The sequence below is a fragment of the Cololabis saira genome, chromosome 21, assembly GCF_033807715.1.
Source record: "Cololabis saira isolate AMF1-May2022 chromosome 21, fColSai1.1, whole genome shotgun sequence".
Lineage (NCBI taxonomy): Eukaryota > Metazoa > Chordata > Actinopteri > Beloniformes > Belonidae > Cololabis > Cololabis saira.
The window spans coordinates 25,144,088-25,158,541 of record NC_084607.1 but is presented as its reverse complement, the minus strand read 5'-3'; the positions used below and the strand labels follow the sequence as shown (position 1 = coordinate 25,158,541).

Here is a 14,454-nt window from a genome sequence, read left to right as displayed (position 1 = left end):
TATCAAAATGGGAATATAAATGTAGAATTCATTCAAAGAATAAGAGTCCATGATGGACTGTGGTATATCTTTCAAAGTTTGTATTTAATTGAAAATAGTTAGTAGTTTTTACTTTATTTGGATGCCATCTACACACCAATGCCACCTGTCAAATTCATTCGTCACTCTGTTTTTTTTATTTGAGAATACGTTCAGGATCTGCAAAAGGCCTTACTTTGGCGCCATCTGGTGGCAGTATGAAGTATTACATTATCAGGCTATTTCAGTGTAGCGGGGAGGCAAAGATTATTGCTGCCAGTCAGCGAAAGATTTTACCATCGTCATTGTAATCATTATTATTTGGGGGGGAAATTACTTGCTACATTTCCTTTTTTTGTAGCATTTTATTACACTGAACAGTATATCAATGCAAACTAGTTCCCAGAAGAAATATGCAAACATAATCAAAGTTGTGAGGGGCAATCAAATACATAATACCTCCCAGAAATAATATTTTCTATATCACAATAGCTGCATGGTTGTTTGTGTGTTTCGTATTGATGCACGCGTCGTGCCCAGTCTGACATTATTGTCCCTGGCATAGTGTGGTTTCAGTAGATCACATTCCTGACGGAGCCATTATCGCTGTTCCTCCAACGCGTCAGATTACCGGACAGTCATATAAATAAAGGGCTCTATACACATCAACCCACGGACGCAGAGACGCGAGGGCACAATATGGGTGAGTACCTAGACGTCCACACAGGAAATCACCACACTAGACAAAAAAAGCAGGATTATACTATTGTATTTTACATTTATGGCATATTGCAACGGAGGTAAACATGGATACAGTGTATTTACACAGTTAATGATATCACACTTAAATGAATTGTGCGTTTATTTTCCTTTCGAATGTGTTGTAATGTCTTCCTTGTCATAACTGAAGCAAACACAGCTTCATACATTTTGCTACATTCACACAGAATGTTGTCTGACCTCTCAAACTTATATGTGCTATTACAAAATACATACGGCAGGTACACTGACTTCATAGAATCACGGGAATTGTAGTCCGCACAGGCGCCGTACTCATAAAATGAAAACGTTTGGACACTACAATACCCAGAATGCTAAGCGCTCTGAAACGTCACATGCAATCACTTGTACATCTCCAACATGGCGTCGCTGGGAAGGAGGCGCGGTGTCCCAGTAAGCAGGGAGAGGTCAGTTACTCCACATTTGGGCCATTAAGCAAAATATATTTCTCTAGGCCAAACCATTTTGGCAATGTCAACATATGGTGGTTTCTGAAAATTCATATCATTTACAAATCAAAGTTTGGAGCCGACAAAAGAAGTGGGGATTTTGCTCCACGGTTAGCTCCTGTTAGCAGCTAATGTTAGCAGAAACAAACTCGCTGCTGGGGCGATGTTGTTGTAAATGTTCACACAGGTCGCAGAACTGCTGGGGGGGTGTTTTCCCTGTGAAGGCCGGGGATGTTCCGTCTGGACTGTTATGTATCACTCACATCTGGGCCTGGGAGACGACCTGAACTTAGAGTCCAACTTCAGTCTCCGTGTTTTCACCCGTGAACATCATGACCTCGGCTCGCAGACATAGACTGTTTTATTTAGTTATTACTTTCCCCACACGCCCAGTACCAATATCCCGCTCTCATCGGGCTGTGTTTTATCCGCCTGGTCGGTGTTAACCCGAGGCCTCGCCGAGCCTGATCCATATCTGTGTTTGTTGAACCAGAACTGTCAAAAGTATTCACATTCATTACTCAGATAGAAGTTTACTAGAGTTTAAAAATACTCCTGTACAAGTTGAAGTATCATCTCAAGTTTTTTTACTCAAGTAAATGTATAAAAGTACTGGTTTCAAAACTACTTAAAGTATAAAAGTAATGTAAGGGGGAAAAAACTCATGAAGGACAAAAGCCATTGAAAATGAATTCCTTCCTGCCTTCTTTTCTCCCTTCCTTTTCTCCGATCCTTCCTTCTTTTCATTCTTTCTTCCTTCTTTCCTTCTTTTCATTCTTTCTTCCTTCTTTTCTCCCTTCCTTCCTCCTTTCCTTCTTTTCATTCTTTCTTCCTTCCTTCCTTCTTTTCTCCCTTCCTTCCTTCCTTCCTTCCTTCCTTTCCTTCTTTTCTCCCTTCCTTTTCTCCCTTCCTTCTAGGGCTGTGCGATTAATCGATTTTTAAATCTAAATCGGATTTATTAGTCAAGACGATGTTAAAAAAAGGAAAATCGATTTTCCTCTCTCTTTTTCATATAGCTGGAAAAGAAGAAGAGAGCTGTCTGCATTACAGACAGAGCTCGTCTAGTCATCTTTGTTTGGTCAAGAAAATTGTAAATGTCACTTTACTAAACTCAAGGGGGGTTTACAGTATCTTTTAGTTGCACTTCATTCCCAATAGGGAAATTTGTTTGCTATTTTTCTTTAAAAATAAAGATAAAATATTTGAAACAATTTATTCCATTGTCTTTTGTAGTTTTACCAAAAAAATCGAAATCGGGTTTTCAGAGAAAAAAATCAGGATTTTATTTTTGTCCAAAATCGCCCAGACCTACTTCCTTCCTTCATTTCATTCTTCCTTCCTTCCTTCCTTCCTTCCTTCCTTCCTTCCTTCCTTCCTTCCTTCCTTCCTTCCTTCTTTTGTCCCTTCATTCATTCATTCATTCATTCATTCCTTCTTTTCATTCTTCCTATCAACTCAAGTTTTTTACTCAAGTACTCAAGTATAAAAGTACTGGTTTCAAAACTACTTAAAGTATAAAAGTAAAAGTAATGTAAGGGGGAAAAAGCCATTAAGAACAAAAGCCATTGAAAATGAATACATCTTAGTATAATGTAAATATATTAAAGAACCATATATGTGTTCTATTGAGCATTAACATGTGTTTCAGAGAGCAGGAGATATGATGACTAGTTGCCTATAAGTATTGTAATGGTGCAAAAAGTCAAACTTCAGAGGCATGTTATCATTTATCCTAACCTTTATTGGAATGTACATCCAAGTTTAGTTGCAGGAATCTGAGGGAACGGATGTAAGAACAAAACTGGACAAGAACATCTGAAACAACCACAACCAAATTCACTCTATCCGGATGGAGCAATTTAACTGGATAGTTTTTTTTAAAGGCCGAAATGAAATAGAGTAATAAGGCTGTTTTTAAAATGTAAGGAGTAAAAAGTACAGATAATTGCGTGAAAATGTAAGGAGTAAAAGTAAAAAGTCGTCTGAAAAATAATTACTCCAGTGAATTATAGATAACCAAAATTTCTACTTAAGTAAGGTAACAAAGTATTTGTACTTCGTTACTTGACACCTCTGGCTTTAACTACTAGTTTGCAAAGGCTTGTGTACAAAAATACCATCTAATAAATAAGCAATATTTCTGAAAACTGTCTGGTTCATACATATAAATAGTTTATCATTCATTGTAAAGAAGTTGCTAACCCCTTTTTTTTTTTTTTAAATGTATTTTTTTGTTCCACCAAAGTCTTCAGTTCTAAAGTTGTTATTTTAAATTAATACCGTAATTGTTTGACAATCTGCAAACAACACTGGAAGTAGAGCTATTGACAGCTTTTGATAACAGATATTTGAAACTGTTGTATTTCCCTTTCCTGTTAAAGTAGACTTCAGTTGAGAGATCTGAGATCAGCCGTGGGACGGATGGGCTGATATATTTGTGTATGCCCTTTTAGATTGACAAAAGTGGTTTGCAAGCCATTGTTTTCAGCAAATGATCTGCATATATGGTTTCCATTTTTTTATTTGATCCCAAAGCAGTGCTTTGGTCTTTCTACATGCCATTAAGTCCACCATAATCAAATCAGAGTTGATTGGAATGTAGTTAGTTGAGTATGTGAGGTGGAAATAATCAAATGATGGCTATAATTTTACATGGGGGGGAAAAAACCGAATGGGATGCTTCAAAACTAGTAATGTCTTTGAATTAATAGTCAGATGGTCATATAATAAGAGTGTTTCAGTGCTGTGTGAAAAACGGACAAATGTCTAAACCAAGACTAAAATCATCAGCTGAATTAGATATGAGATAAAGTCTTGCATTTTTCTGTTATCCTGCTTTATTTAACCTTTTGTATTTATTTTTTCTTACCTCTTTTTCTCGGTACAGGGGAGTGATGGCAGCGTCAGACTGCTACATTGTGCACGAAATCTACAATGGGGAGAATGCGCAAGACCAGTTTGAGTATGAGCTGGAGCAGGCACTGGAGGCCCAGTATAAATACATTGTCATTGAGCCCACACGGATCGGAGACGAAACGGCCCGTTGGATTACGGTGGGAAACTGCCTGCATAAGACGGCTGTGTTATCAGGCGCTGCATGCCTCCTGACTCCACTTTCACTTCCCGTCGAATACTCGCGTTATGTGGCGTTGCCCGCTGGTGCCCTCAGTGTGGCCTGTGCCGCCCTCTACGGGATTTCGTGGCAGTTCGATCCCTGCTGCAAATACCAGGTGGAATATGACAGCCAAAAACTCTCGCGGCTGCCACTGCATACGCTGACCTCCTCGACGCCCGTGGTTTTGGTACGCAGGGATGATGTCCACAGAAAGAGACTCCATAACACGATAGCACTAGCTGCCCTGGCATATTGTGCCAAGAAGATCTATGAACTCTATGCGGTATGAGTGCACTGAAGAAGACGAGAAAAAGGAAAACAAACACAAAAACAACAGAACCTATCCACCCCCAATATAAGAAAACTGGAAGTCAAGATCAGGCCCAGCGGATATCCCCGTGGGTGGTGGGTGCTTCCATTTTGAACTTTGATCAGAGGGTTATAGTTAAAACTAGAAGGAATTGTCCCCCCCCCCCCCCTTCGTTCTATATGACATCAATAGAAAACTTATCTCCATAGTATTCTTGCGCCTCCTTCCCTGCTCCCCCCACTTGCATCCCCAAAACACAAGTTAGTGCAAAAGGGTATGGCAGCAGTTCCTGTGGACTGAATCGAGTTGGAGTTGAAATGGGACAAATATGTTTTGTGTACCACGCTCTTTCCCCTTTCCCTTGTAGTTTTACTGTACCCCTTTCTTGCTGATCAGTACATCATTGTTTCATTAAACATTAGGATATTTCAAACTCACTTTTTCTGTATTTTATTTTACTTTTACATGGATTCAACGGGACATTCAGAAAAGAGCCACGTTTTGTTTTTGAGACTGTTTAAGTTGAAAGTCTGGTTTTAATGATTCCATGTGAGTTTATATGAGACAGTGTTGTAGCTCCATGTCTTCGAAACATGTGTACACATTAGCATAAAGACAATCGACTCGTAGAAATTGTTCAGTGCTACAGAAAAAAACACAAGTAATTGACATATTCTTTATAATTGGTTTCTCCATCAGTGATGGGGGAAAAAATACGTCAAGATGAAATGAAGGATGTGTTGTGATATATCAAAAAAATTATAACAACTGGAAAATAAAGTGGAATCCAGAGGTGAATTTGTGGAGTAGTCGGTGACGGCACTCATGTTACAGACACTAATTTAAAAATAGTTCCTTTGTAAATTGTCAGCAGAACAAGTGTTGCCATTCATCTCAGTTTGTTTCAAACTGTTCACAGTGAAAGCTGACAGCTCACATCTGAAGAAAGTTTTGCGTGAATAATAATCTTTGTCAGAAATCATTGACAAACAGGTGTTGGTATGTTTTATTTTTAAAACATGACTTGAGAGAAGAGTTATAGAATATTTAGCTGTTGACACTGGTATCTCTTGAAATGTATAACCATGTTTTAATTTTGGTTAGGTATTTACATAAGTTGAAATTAAAATGTTCCAGGCTCAGCTTGTGAGTAGGATGCAGAAAACCACAGGTATGCAGTTTTTTGGAAGTGTTTGCATCTTGGCCTCTATAAAATTTGAATAAATAAAACACCTTTATGAAAACTGTATGTCAGTACCTCACCCTGCTACTTCATCTCCAGAGTATATTGATCATATGGGCTGGGGATAACACATTGTCAAAATGCTGATTTGTTGCAAAAACAAGTTATGTTTAGGGGCGACTGCTGAAACTATCGTGTCCCACAGGAATTTTGCTCTCCGTCAACAACTTTCGGGAGGCTCTATTTGGTCTTTTGGTACAGGTATATCCCAGAAATCACGTGTATAATTAGAATAATAGGACTGCTCTCAAGTGACTGTCATGCTATAGGCCACCTGATGTTTTTCATTTGCATTACCGTAATCTTATTAAGCCTTTAGATTGTCAAACCAAGTAAACAGCCTGGTAAATCCCAAAACATAAAGCGCAGTCCAGTAAATAAAGCACCGTTTGGGTATGTAACTGATTGGTCACAGGATTGAGCTTATAACAAAAAAATAAATAAAAACATTTACAAGACATTTAAAATTGCCTTGTGAACGTCAATGGTTAAGAGAACTCCAATTCCCATAATCCCTTGCGACGATGACAGGCAGTAGAGGAGACACACTTTGGTTTCTGTCACTCGGTCCCCGGAACTACTACGTCTGTTTATTCTTTACAGATATACACCACATCTCTATAGTACAAGACACAATTCAGGTGAGCATTTTAGGTGGTTTAAAAACAGCTCCCGTGTATAAATTGTCTACTCTTTACATTCCAATGCTAGCAGATGTTAGCATTAGGGTCATTAGCTTTCATCCCATTCACTCAAGTGCAGAACAAACCAGTAAATACGACGTCTAAACATACGGATATATCGATTTTCTGATATTTTTAAAGAATTGACATAACATATTGAACTGGGTGTTTATTTTCACGACCATTGGATTCAGTTTGCTGATTGATTCATTTAAGTTTCAAACGTTTTCTATTTTCAAAGTGGCTTAAAAAACCATTTGAACTGATGCAGAAATGAATACACAAAATGAGAAAGTTGTGTTCAAGGTTTGCCTTGTAGGTCCTTGATTCATTCTCAGAGCATTCACAGCTGCAAGAAGGAACACATGAGATTATTTCACAAACACACAAAGAGGGAATTTTTTTTTGGCCTAGCCTTTTATGGCATAAATAAGCAAGAAGTTCAGTATTGATTATATGAAGAGTTTCTCATTTGAGGTGTGGACAATGCACCAAATCCAGGTTTACAGCAAAATGTGAGAACATTAGTAAGAGCTACCTGTTGACACTTAAATTATTATTTTAAACATGTCTTGTCTTTACATTACATTTATTATATTTTATATATATTATATATATATATATATATATATATTATATTTATTTAAGTTTTACAGATAAATTGGGAATGACGCTTGATGAAGCAGACGAAACTACATTACTGGAGTCAAGCCTTATATATATATATATATATATATATATATATATATATATATATATACAGTATATTGGGAATGTCATTTTTTTTAAATAACTAATTCTTCTTTTTTTCCTAATTCTCATAACTTGGAAGGAAATAATAAATAATTTTTGTACTGTATGACATTGTTGATAGGATTTCATCCAAGATTTTTTTGTCAATTCCTCAAAACTAAGACGAAAACAAAACTAAACTAACACGTTTTTCAAAACTTTCAAAAATTACTGAAATAATCAAACAGACTGAAAAACAAAATAAAAAATAAGAACTATTAAACACAAACACAGATGCAAATAAACAGATTTTGCTGTTTAATTAGTCCAGAAAAGGGGATAGGTATAGATATACTCAAACATGAGGTTTATTAATGTAAACTTCATGAGTAGATTTGAGCCTTTTATATTTAAAGACTTGACTGAAAACCTTTAGTAGATTTTATTTGGTTTTGTGGTTTTTCGTTTTGAGCAGAGTTAGTGACAGCCATGGAGCGTGTCCTGGGAGGAGGAATGCTTCCACTGGTTTTAACAAGCGTGGGAGTCTTGCTGTTGTACCGGATACTTGTCCGTCTCAGAAAAGGAGTTTCTGTGCAAGGTTCTGTCGTGGTCATAACAGGAGCCAGCTCCGGTCTTGGAAAAGGTCGGTCTCACATTCATTTATGTTTCACTTAAGCTTACAGGTAGATTTTTTTAATCATTTTTTATCATAGATATTTCCCATACTGAAGGGTATTTTGTGTTGTAGAGTGTGCACGAGTCTTCCATGCTGCAGGCGCTCGACTTGTACTGTGTGGAAGAGATGCAAGCCGACTGCAACAGGTGGTCCAGGAGCTTTCAGAGAGTTCAGCAGGCTTGCAGCTGCAGGCATGTAAAACACACACACACACAATCAAGATACACCCATAGGACATGGTTCTATGACATATTTTGCTTTACTTTCTAATAATAAATGTAAAATGTAGAACTTTTCTCTCATCATTTAACCAGTTAAACGAGTGGGAAAAATTCACACCAGAATATTCACTTCATGGAAGACATAACTTAAACTACACTCTGCTTTTCAACCAGTACCTCCCTACTAACATTATAGAGTTAAAGATTTTGAAATGAATGAAGACTGAACATAACGGCTCTGTTTTGCTTATCCAACAGACTTTCACTCCCAGCACTGTTGTCTTCGATCTGGCAAATGCAGACGCGGTGGGCAGAGCTGCAGAGGAGATCCTGAAGTGTTACGGACAAGTGGATGTCCTCATTAACAATGCTGGAGTCAGTTACCGTGGCAACATACTGGACACCCACATCTCTGTTCAACGGGACGTTATGGAAACAAATTACTTTGGACCCATTGCTCTTACACAAGGTTCAGAATCACAAAGCATTTAATTTCACACAACAACATTTGGAGCATAATTCTATCAAGATTTTACTTGTTTAAATACTTTCTCCACATATGTTCACTTTAGTCCGTACACATTCAGACCCAAATGGTAATACAAGTAAAAAGTGAGTACAAATTTAAAGAATCAGCTATTACTGTGGTGCACATGTATGGTAACAGTACTAACGGTAAAACATCCATCACTTGTATTTGAGTCTGTGTATAATGCATATCACACACGTGCTGTACACTAGGCTGCTATCAGCAGAAGAAGAGTAGACTATCACCAGCAACTGTGCACTTAGACTGTTCCTTTTCCTGAAGTGTACGTGTCGTTGAGCCTTTGTCATCACATCTGAAGTATTACCAGTAACACACCATGTTAGGTTGTCTGTAATGTGGCGCCTAGACATTTGAAGCTCAAGACCTTTTCCATATGGTCACCATTTATAAATAGCATTTGACAGTTTGTTCTGAGAGTTCCTTAGTTTTCTTTGTGTTTAGTGTTATATTATTGTCTGATCACCATCTCACCAATTTCTGGACCTCATCCTTGTGTGGTGCCTCATCTTATCATAATATGAGCTTCTACAGTATAATTTACAAATATTATTATATTATAATGGGCTGGTAGCCAGGTGTATACCATAAATGCAGTGTGGGGCTCAACAGTGTTGTGATGATCCAGTGCTCAGTGTGATGGTGAGGAAAGATGAGGAGAAACGGCATCCAGGCCTGATGGTCTTTGAGTGTTTGGTTAGAAAGTCTTTAAACCAGGTGACTGTGTAAATGAAAATGCCAAGGCAGGACAGTTTAGTGAACAGTGTTTTCAGGATGATTGTGTTTAATCTGTAGCTGTAGTTGATGAAGAAGATTCTTGTGTTGTTTTCCGGGTGGTTGCGTGATGATTGTGGTGCTGTGCCAAAGGTATCCTGCATGGACGTACCCCATCTACAGGCAAACTGGTATTAGGTGACTGGTTTGGAGGTTGTTATTTATCCATCTCTCAGAGCACAGTATTGGTGTGAGTCCACGTTGCCTTTAATCATTACACTGCCAGTGGTGGCTTTCTTGGGGATTCAGATGATTTCTAGTTTCAGGGGGTTGGTAGTCTAGTGGCGGAGGTGGGAGGACCAAGCAGGTTCAAGCCCCGGAATGGCAGCCAAGACGACCCACCTTGGGCCCCTGAGCAAGGCCCTTAACCCTAATTGCTCCCCAGGCAAAGTGGTATGTTTTATTTGTTCTCTCTGATGTCTAAGTCTAAAGTCACTTTGGATAAAAGCGTCTGCTAAATGACAGTAGTATTAGTCGTAGTAGGCGAGGTGGAACAATGACTTGTGCCAGAGATTTATTGCACACGTGAGTGTCGGCATTGAAGAACTGGTCAGTACAGGCTTTTTGAGCAGTTTACCAGGTAATCAAAGTGAGCTACCTTCCTCAGATTCACTTACTCAAGTCAGTGGCTCACTTCATTTTTCTGTCCAGTAAGTACAGTTAGTGAGGAGAACAGAATGGACCATTTAATTAAGGGGTGCCAATGTCATTTGTATTTATTCTTTTGCTATGATTGTCAAATGTGTGTCAAAAATGCTCCAGGTTCTCCCGAGTCATTATCTCTTTGCTCTCTGCTCAGCCCTCCTGCCTGACATGGTTCAGAGACGCAGTGGCCATGTCGTGGTTATCAGCAGTGTACAGGGGAAGATAGCCATTCCTTACAGATCAGCCTGTAAGTTGTCTTTACTGGGCACTACAATCAAGGTTTTTTTTAGTGCCAGGTTAATAATCAATAGTAATTTTAGTTTCCTATGTGTGCAGATGCAGCCTCCAAGCACGCCACCCAGGCCTACTTCGACTGCTTACGGGCAGAGGTCGACCGCTACGGGATCCCAGTGACGGTGATTAGTCCCGGGTACATCCGAACCAACCTGTCACTCAACGCCGTCACCGGAGATGGATCCAAGTATGGAGGTGAGGTGACCTATTAAGAGAATAACTTTAATTTAAGTAGGTGTAATGAAAGTTTAAATGTATTTATTTATTTATTTGTTTATTTATTTATTTGTTTCTATAACTGTTTAGACCATGTGAGATCACTCAACAGGTCATTGGTGAATCACTGGTATTTTTGATCCTTCTGGAAATTGATTTGAGTTTACCTTTGCCAACTGAATTCATAACTAAGAAAAACACATACCTGATAGTGTCACAGGTCATAACTCATGTGGTTGAGAGTATGGTCTGCAGATATGTGTTTTTTGTCAAGGTACAGATCTGGGGCCTTATTTATAAAAGAGTGTGTAGGATCCATACTAAAAGTGCACGTAAACCCAAAAGCCGAAAATGGCGGGCGCAAAAAAAAATCCGGATCTATAAAACCGCGTGCACGCACATTTGCACGCAATGTTCGCTTTATAAATCACAGTCCAGCTGGAAGGTTGTGCAGGTGAATCCGCCTCATACCCCGCCCTCTACACGCCCACTTCATACCATAAATGGGCAATGCAAAGTAGTATTTGCATGTGAATGAGCCTGCTGAGCATGCGCAGCGGCTTCCTGCAGCCTGTTTGGGCGTCAGGATAATTGAGACGTGTCGAGCCACGGTCCCACTAAATTTCACGGAGACTGAGATCCAGATGTTGTGGATGAGTTGGAGGACAGGAAAACTACATTATTTGGTGGTCACAGTAAAAGTAGAAAAAGGATATAAATAGTATAAAATAAAGCGAGTGAGTGGCAGCACGTAGTTGCTGCGCTAAACGCCGTGACTGCCACGCAGAATTTCCACTGGGGACAGGGGGGACATGTCCCCCCCACTTTTCAAAATCATGTTTTTGTCCCCCACACTTTTTGAGGCCCCTGGTGAATGATAAAAGAAAAAGCTTAAAATGATCCCCATTATTCTAAAACCCCATGTTAGTCTAGATCTAATGCCTGAGCAAACAGTAACTGGATGAATGTCACATGTTAGACATGTAACCAACAAACCAATGTTTGCTAAGAATGGGATCATGGGTTTATGTTGTGAGACAGAAGAACCGTTCAGAGAAATACCATGAGTCTAGCACTCCATCAGTGAAACCTTAAAAGACACATGACAGGGAATTTCAAGTATCACGACACAATTCCAGACGGTATGTGGAGCATCAGTGATGATACAGTGATACAGGATAATAGCAGTTTTTTTCTGCAGGAAGTTTCTCTGCAAAAGAGGCTGAGAGACCAATTAACAACCCGTAGAATGAATGATGAATTTAAAAAAAAAATTGTGTCATCGTGAGTCAAAATCTTTTCCAGAGTTTTAGTGATCTCAGGATGAGAAACAAGTTTTGCATTTTTGGGAGGCACAGCCCAAGACATATTGGCAGGAAAATACTGGGTAGGTTTCTAGGAAACTGTGAAACTTCTGGGGTAACATCCTAATAAACAGTCTGCTTAGCTTGTTTGCAAACTCAGAACTACTCAGAATCAGGATCAGGATCAGAATCAGCTTTATTGGCCAAGTTTGAACATTTGACTCCAGTTATTTCGCTCACTGTACCCGGATTTAAATAGTTGCAAACAGAAAATAGACAAAATGGCTCTTTTTAACATATATACAATTTTAAAAAAAGTGAAAGGTGCAGCAGTATGAGGTAGACATGTTTATTGGGAGGTACGCTGTTACAGCATATGATTGTGGTTATTATTATTATTATTATTGTTATTGTTATTGCACAGTGATTGATAACTCTGAGACTCGGTGCTGTCATTGCTGCCAGATGTGCTTCAACTAAGCAGTGAAGAGCCTGAATACTTATGTAAATGAGACATTTCCATTTTTGTCTCCAAGCAAATTTACAAAGCACTCCAAACAAAACATGTTTGTCTTTGCTGGTGTGGAGCACTGAGTCAAGAATTGTGGAGAAAAAAAAAAAGACTACCCACATCCAATATAAAATAAGCTTCACACAAAAAAATGTGAAAGTCTTGAAAGCATCTGCAAATGTTCTTTTTTAAGCATAGTTTTGCTCATAGCGGAAGGGCTGTTTTATTCAGGAAATGTACCTTATCCATTTTATAGAAAATCATTTAAAATTAGTTTTGAAGTTTGTTGAACAAAGACTTTTCATTACTAGGAAATTCTAATTGCTTTTCATGAGAACTCAAAAGGGGATCTTTAATACAACTCGTATAAGTAAAATAACACTTGTTAATAAGGATTTTCCTGTCTTTGTTGTCTCTTGTCTTGGTTCAGTTTTGGATAAAACCACAGTGACAGGTGAAGACCCCACAGTTGTAGCTCATGCAGTCCTAAAGGCTGTCTGTCAGAGAAGCAAAGACGTGGTTTTGGCTGGATCGCTGCCCACCGTGGCCGTCTACCTCCGCACGCTGTGGCCTGCACTCTTCTTCAAGCTCATGGCCTCTCGCGCTCGCAAGGAACAGAAACCCAAAGAGGAGTAATTCAGCAGCAGGAGGACACCAGCATCTCAGTGCTGTGTTACAGACACTTGGACTAAAACTGTGAAAGCTTGATTGCTACTTACGGAGTCCGAAAAGACTGGATGTGTCAAAAGATGTAGTAAGTCTTTCCAGTTCTTGACTTGAGCAAGTTCAACAGCAGACACGAGCCAGAAACCTGCGTGTGGCTGTGGCTGGAGCTTATTCTGTAACATCTGTGACTGATCAGGTAATAAAGGCTGTGCTACTTGAGTATTTCTGTAAATAAACCTTTCGTCAGGATCACTGTGTTTTATCAGCGCATAACAACACCGCATAATGTGATTTATGTGGTGACTTGAATGAGATGTCAAAATATAATGAATTTAAATTTTATTAGCAGTTTTGGCACATCTTTCCACAACCATTGTGCTTCATTCATTGTGAAACATTATGGTATTTGTTAAAAAGACACATTTCTACCAAAAATCTCTCTTTGTTTTGAAACATGGCAGCACCTGCCATGTTGTTTCTTGGACTCTTGTTTTATGATAGTAATCATAAGACAAACACAGCTAATCTGTGCAGCAAGGAAATTTAAACAGCTGATTTATTTATTTGTTGAATATTTGCCATCATGTGAATGTCAGTAACCTCTTTGATGGGAATCGATGCAAAATCGATGTAGAGAATACAGTTACCCTCAAAGCAGCAAGTGCTCTTCTCATATAAATCTTTTTTTTTTGTAGTAGCATCAAACAAAATGAAAACACCACTTTTTAATATTGAAAGACAATACAGCTCTTATGTGCTTCTATACTGCAAAATCCCCTCGACAGTCAGAAGTCCTTTAAAATAAATACGTGAAGCCCAAATCAGATTATGAAATGTAGTTTTAAAGAAACTAGGAAAAGGAGGGAAGTTTCTCAAGTAATTAAGCTGCTATAGTTTTGAGACGATACCAGTTAGGTCGCTGGTCAGAGGAACAACCAGGCTGGTATCAACAAATGACGTAAAAACTGTTGTTCAGTTGAGTAAGAACACAGTGGAACGACTGTTAACAGTTTTTAAGTAAAAGATGATCCGAGGTGTTCAATACTCTCTTGAATAATAGCTAGCTCCTTTATAATCCATTCATGTGTTGTAGAAATGTTTAAGCTCCTACGACCTAAAACTACTTGCTGTAACAACATCAATAAACGTGTGTGAACCAACTACTCATAAGGTGATTTCACTCTGGGTTGTAACTTTCCACTATTGGTCATGTCATTACAAATAGTTGCTGTATCTGAGTGACCTCATGATAATGGAATAAACAATAACA

General features: G+C 38.7%; 2 protein-coding genes across 3 annotated transcripts; both read left to right on the top strand.

Moving 5' to 3' along the window:
• The first annotated feature begins 602 nt into the window (after positions 1-602).
• Positions 603-5,105, top strand: tmem11 (transmembrane protein 11). 2 transcript variants are annotated; one of them, XM_061711025.1, is made up of 2 exons: positions 603-721; positions 4,135-5,105. In XM_061711025.1, the coding sequence occupies exon 2, from the start codon at positions 4,142-4,144 to the stop codon at positions 4,649-4,651; it is 510 nt and encodes a 169-aa protein (XP_061567009.1). In that variant the 5' UTR covers positions 603-721; positions 4,135-4,141; the 3' UTR covers positions 4,652-5,105. The 2 variants fall into 2 exon arrangements, with proteins under 2 accessions (XP_061567009.1, XP_061567008.1); XM_061711024.1 differs by lacking the exon at positions 603-721 and adding an exon at positions 1,111-1,205.
• Positions 5,106-6,408: 1,303 nt separating this feature from the next.
• Positions 6,409-14,454, top strand: dhrs7b (dehydrogenase/reductase (SDR family) member 7B). The gene is made up of 7 exons (XM_061711023.1): positions 6,409-6,556; positions 7,806-7,973; positions 8,079-8,197; positions 8,486-8,696; positions 10,348-10,440; positions 10,530-10,682; positions 12,949-14,454. Exons 2-7 carry the CDS (start codon positions 7,820-7,822, stop codon positions 13,152-13,154), a joined length of 936 nt encoding a protein of 311 aa, XP_061567007.1. The 5' UTR covers positions 6,409-6,556; positions 7,806-7,819; the 3' UTR covers positions 13,155-14,454.

Coding starts and splice junctions, on each gene's coding strand:
- dhrs7b (XM_061711023.1), top strand. CDS start 7,820: ATGGAGCGTGTCCTGGGAGGAGGAATGCTTCCACTGGTTTTAACAAGC. Junction 7,974..8,078: donor CAGCTCCGGTCTTGGAAAAG/GTCGGTCTCACA, acceptor TTTGTGTTGTAG/AGTGTGCACGAGTCTTCCAT. Junction 8,198..8,485: donor CAGCAGGCTTGCAGCTGCAG/GCATGTAAAACA, acceptor CTTATCCAACAG/ACTTTCACTCCCAGCACTGT.
- tmem11 (XM_061711024.1), top strand. CDS start 1,159: ATGGCGTCGCTGGGAAGGAGGCGCGGTGTCCCAGTAAGCAGGGAGAG. Junction 1,206..4,134: donor GTCCCAGTAAGCAGGGAGAG/GTCAGTTACTCC, acceptor TTCTCGGTACAG/GGGAGTGATGGCAGCGTCAG.